Here is a 4,560-nt window from a genome sequence, read left to right as displayed (position 1 = left end):
TTTACGGCTTGAATTAAATCAGAAGGAATTAAAGATTGCATTGCGCGTTTGCATGAAGCGAAGGAAGCTCGCTTCACCCAAATAAACTGAGGAGATGACAAGATGTGGGAATAAAGACGGTGTCTGCGGGTGAACGGGTGTCGGTGAGGGGAGACGTGGCCGTGCCGCAGGCTGGGCCCAGCCGGGAATCTGCCCCTGCTTGTGGCAGCGTTTGTGCCAGAGGAGCAGAGTTAAGGCTGCCTTTATTTAACATCCAAAAGGAGCAGGACACCAGCCTTTGATACTCATTTGCCCATCCAACATTATTTTTTTTTAAAGAAGGAACGCTTAGAACTGAGATCACGCGTCAGTTTGACAGAAGGTGTAACCCAGCCAACACGGCGACGTGCGGCAAATGTCCCAAAAACACGTCAGACATACAATAAATGCAGCAGACCTTTCTGACTGGAAACTGTTACTCTGCGAAGTTTGCGTTGCAGATACTAAATAGATTAAAAAGACAGGTAGTTTGTAGATTTAAGCAATTAATTGTAGACAGACTGAAATATTTTAAGCAAAGTCACACAAAAGTTTTTAGTCCAGTATTCCTCAACCTAGTAATGTGTAGGAATAAAATGTGAAATTATTGCTAGTAAAAGTAGTAGATAGTAAATTGAGAAGGAGAAAGCATGTGATGAGGGTTATCTAGATCACATGTGCTCAATAATCTTTTTATCTCTTTATCTAAGGAAATGAGGCTTAAGCAATTGCAGTATTGGGTGTTTCCTTTTCTACTCATCCTTTCCACCTCCAAGGACTTTCAAACATGCTGGCCTACTTAATCATATTTGCAAATATGTACGAATCCTGGAAGGTTAAAAATGCACAACTTTAGGGGAAAAAAGCAGTTACGCATGAGAGAAGGCAAAGCACAGATGTTACGCAGCTGGCCAGCCAGCACTTGGTTGCATTTACCGCTTGGCCACTAAGCGCAGCTCTGGCTTTGGGCTTGTGTGTTTCTTGCAGAGAACGTAACACAGCATACAAGGGAGTGGGTGAGATCTTGGGTTAATGCTGTAGGTAGAATTATGCACCAAAGACACAAACCCTCAAGAAACTATGTTTGGTGAAGTTCCTTGCTTACTGTGGAGCTTGTTGAGCAGTTCCGAGGTCATATTTTCAGCATGAAGTCGTACAGAAACTGGGGTTAATCTGCCAGCAGTTCTTGCCTGACTAATCGTAGGGTATTAGTGTTCCCACCTGTTATACCTTCCTTCTACTGGAAGTTACCACTCCCATCCGGTAGGAATAACAAGAAAGAGCATGTCCATTCCTTATCTTCCAGGGTTTCAGAGTATAAACATATACTGAATTTCATGGTTGGTTGGATTAATATTCAGTTTGTGAACTAGAATATCTCCAGAGCAGATATGCTGCTGATTTTGCTTACTCTGCTTCATGGGCAATAACCTCTTCTGGGAGAGAGGGGCAGAGAGCAAGGGACAGTGATCTGCAGCCAACATGAATTGCTGGAGCTGGGGAGGCAAGACTGACAGCCGCTTTGTGGTGGCGAAGTACAATACCACAAGAGAAACTGCCTGATAGTAGGATTAAAAAGTACCATTTTTCATGGAAAAGTTTAAGGGGAAAACTTGGTCATTTTCTACAAGAATTTACATGGACAGAAGATTTCTGAGGGTAGATTCTTAAAAGACATCAGGAGATGCAACAACTGGAAGCTGAAGGTAGACAAGTTCAGGCCAGAGCTAAGGTGTGACTCTCAAGGCTATCAAACCATTGGAACAATTTCCCTGGAGGTTTGTTCGTTTCGCCATCACATGAACTGTTTAAATAAAACTAAAAACATCAATTAAAAATGTGCTGAGTCAGATCAGAGGCCCATCTGGCCCGATGTTGTGTTTCTGGAAGTGGCCAGTGAGGAAAGAGGGAGCTCAACAGGGGGTGAGATGGGAATCCCAGCAGTTGTTGGACTCATTTCCATGGGATGTTATGACAGCTCGTCTCTTTTTTGGAGAACATCACTGAGCAGCACCCACATCTTCTTCCCAAAGTTGATGAGTCCTAACCTGCTGTGTCCTTGGAGAAAAGCTATTCCAAAGCTCGGTGTCCATCTTTATGTCTTTTTAACTGATACTGTATATTTTAAGCAGAAGCTTTAGCCTTGATGCAAAAATCGGTTACAATTTCTGCCCTGTTCTATATAGAAGATCAGTGATGCCTCTGGTTTCTGTTAGCACTGAAATTAATGAACAAAATTTGTTTGTGGCAAAGTTGATAATTAAGAAAAAAAAAATGCTTCCATGGATTATTGTACTCTCTAATCCTGAACCCAAAGCAGTGACTTGAAACTATTTGATCAGCATGCTGGTGCCCTATCAGCATGACCAGGTTTCAGAGAGGTTACAAAGAGAAATAGGGAGAAAATGCATCAGAGAAGTAACTGAAGTGAAGTACAGCATTTGCTGTGTCTTCCCCATATCAAGGACAACACTGCACATCCATTTCTGAGTAAATCTGGCTTTCCTAAAGACTCTACTGCAGGTAACAAACCAACTGGTTATCTTTCTGTCACATATACAGCAGAAATCCATCATCAACAGTTTACTCAATGATTAGCAAGATTTTGCCTTCAGCAGAATCCATCAGCTAGTGCATCAATGCAACAATGTAAGCATGACACTGTATAAATATGTACATAAATAATAAAGATGTATATAGTCACTGAAGCATGGAGGCTGTGTAATAGAAAAAGAACCAACACGTCCCTCAGAAATGTGAGTCCATACACAAATTATTCTAAGATTGAAACTTTTTTTTTTTTAAAAAAGGGAAAAAACTACTGTGCTTATATTTGCAGCAGTGTATACCACAGAATATTTACACTGAAGATTAGATTAATTGATGCCATTTGATGATCTAACGAAGTAGTTAGAGAAAAGAGACCGGAGAGAGAGTAAGACTAAACGGAAGTTGAAGAGATTTCATCAGTGTACAGGCAGTATGTCTTAATCCTTTGGGTTCTCATGACGATTGATTCCTGGTTTTGTTAATGAAGACGACTTTAAAACACCTCTTATTGCACCAAAATGTTACTGTCAGTATCCAGGACAAAGGTGGAAAAAGACCTGACTAATGTTACCTCTGTGTGTGATACAAGATCACCTGAGAATTCGGGTATTTATGCAATCGTTGCTTTACTTGCATATTTCAATTTTTTTTGTTCTTGATAACTATTTCAGCATGGTTTTTAGCCATTAGAGAAATATGTGCAAATGGTATAGCCCTTTTAAAATGAAAGGAAACTGGTTTAAAACATGTTGCTTGCAAGCAGTTGTGATATTTTAGGAAGGTGTAGTATGGCAATGAATATTAAGCAAACCTAGGACTTTGTAAATACTGAAGTGGTAAGGGGTTTTTTTCTCCCTTTACTGAAATATGTTGTAATTCTTCCCAGTTATCACCAGGTGGCAATATCATGGCCTTAAAAGTCTCCTTTTTTCTGAAAAGGGGAACAGTTAGGCATGAGGAAGTGATGTATCTGTGTGCTGCAATCGTTCCAGGAAACAGTTAGATTACAGTCCCTAGCAAGGTTCAGATTTCTGTCTAACTTTGTCTTTTGTGTACAGAGCTATAGACAGTATTGAAAATATTAAACGTTAAGCTTCCAGATTTCCATTTAAGTTGTATAATTTAACTCTCCTTTTTTTTCTCTTTTTTTTTTTCTTTTTTTAAGAACTTGGGCTGTCAAGAATTCACCATGAAGAGCCTTTTTTTGTCTCTCTTACTTGCCCCTGTTCTCTTTATGAACAGCTTCTCAGAAGTGCAGGGAAAGAAATGGAAAGGTGAAGGTACAACACAAAACCTGGAAAGTATTGTCATTGGAAGATGCTATGACTATATTAGAATTGTGAATCCTGCTGTTGGGTAAGTTTGTGCTCATTTCTGGATCAGTTTTTTATGTTCTGTACAAAATGGTTATTAATCAGAAGCCTGATGTTTTGCTCCTAGCCATGAAAGTGATCCTACTGAAGCCAACATGCTTGTAGCTATCTGGGAACTTTGATGGATGTCATATTAATAAAAAGAGTGTAATTAAGGCAAGATTTTTAATCCTTCAACTTTATATTTCACATTTTTCCACACCTAGTGCCACAGTGTTCTGTAAGGAGAACACTACACAGAAATGGTGGGGATAGTATTTCTGTAGTACCAAATCTGACAGTTCTCCTAGGAAGACCAGCTTTACTTTGCATGCCTTGTATGTCAGGTCATGTAAGAGGGAACACACCACACTTCAGAGCTATGCGGTGGTACTGAAAGAGACTGTTTAGCTCATCCACCTGAAAAATCAAGTAGTAATCAACTGCTGAAGTATGATTACCCATGAGCTTTCATTGTCTGTGTTAATTATATAGAACTGGAAGTAAGTCACATGCTTTGCTAAAATGACCACTTTTTTTGTCTTCTTTACAATGTTTGGGCTTTGGTAAAAAGGAAAACAAACGAGAAGGACAGTCTCCTGGCGTTCAGTCCTTTATTCTGCCACTAAATTATTTCCTG

The 4,560-nt window shown here is 39.7% G+C and overlaps 1 protein-coding gene across 1 annotated transcript in view; it reads left to right on the top strand.

The window, feature by feature from the left end:
- The first annotated feature begins 3,609 nt into the window (after positions 1–3,609).
- The window catches only part of LOC104523533 (ADP-ribosyl cyclase/cyclic ADP-ribose hydrolase 2), a 14,392-nt gene continuing 13,441 nt past the window's right edge, over positions 3,610–4,560 (top strand). The window contains exon 1 of the mRNA XM_010166148.1: positions 3,610–3,924. Within this exon, the coding sequence (XP_010164450.1) occupies positions 3,758–3,924 (167 nt within the window). The 5' untranslated portion in view covers positions 3,610–3,757. The remainder of the gene's footprint in view (positions 3,925–4,560) is intronic.

This window comes from Antrostomus carolinensis, unplaced genomic scaffold (genome assembly GCF_000700745.2).
Source record: "Antrostomus carolinensis isolate BGI_N321 unplaced genomic scaffold, ASM70074v2 scaffold21104, whole genome shotgun sequence".
Lineage (NCBI taxonomy): Eukaryota > Metazoa > Chordata > Aves > Caprimulgiformes > Caprimulgidae > Antrostomus > Antrostomus carolinensis.
This window is presented reverse-complemented; position numbering and strand designations above follow the sequence as displayed.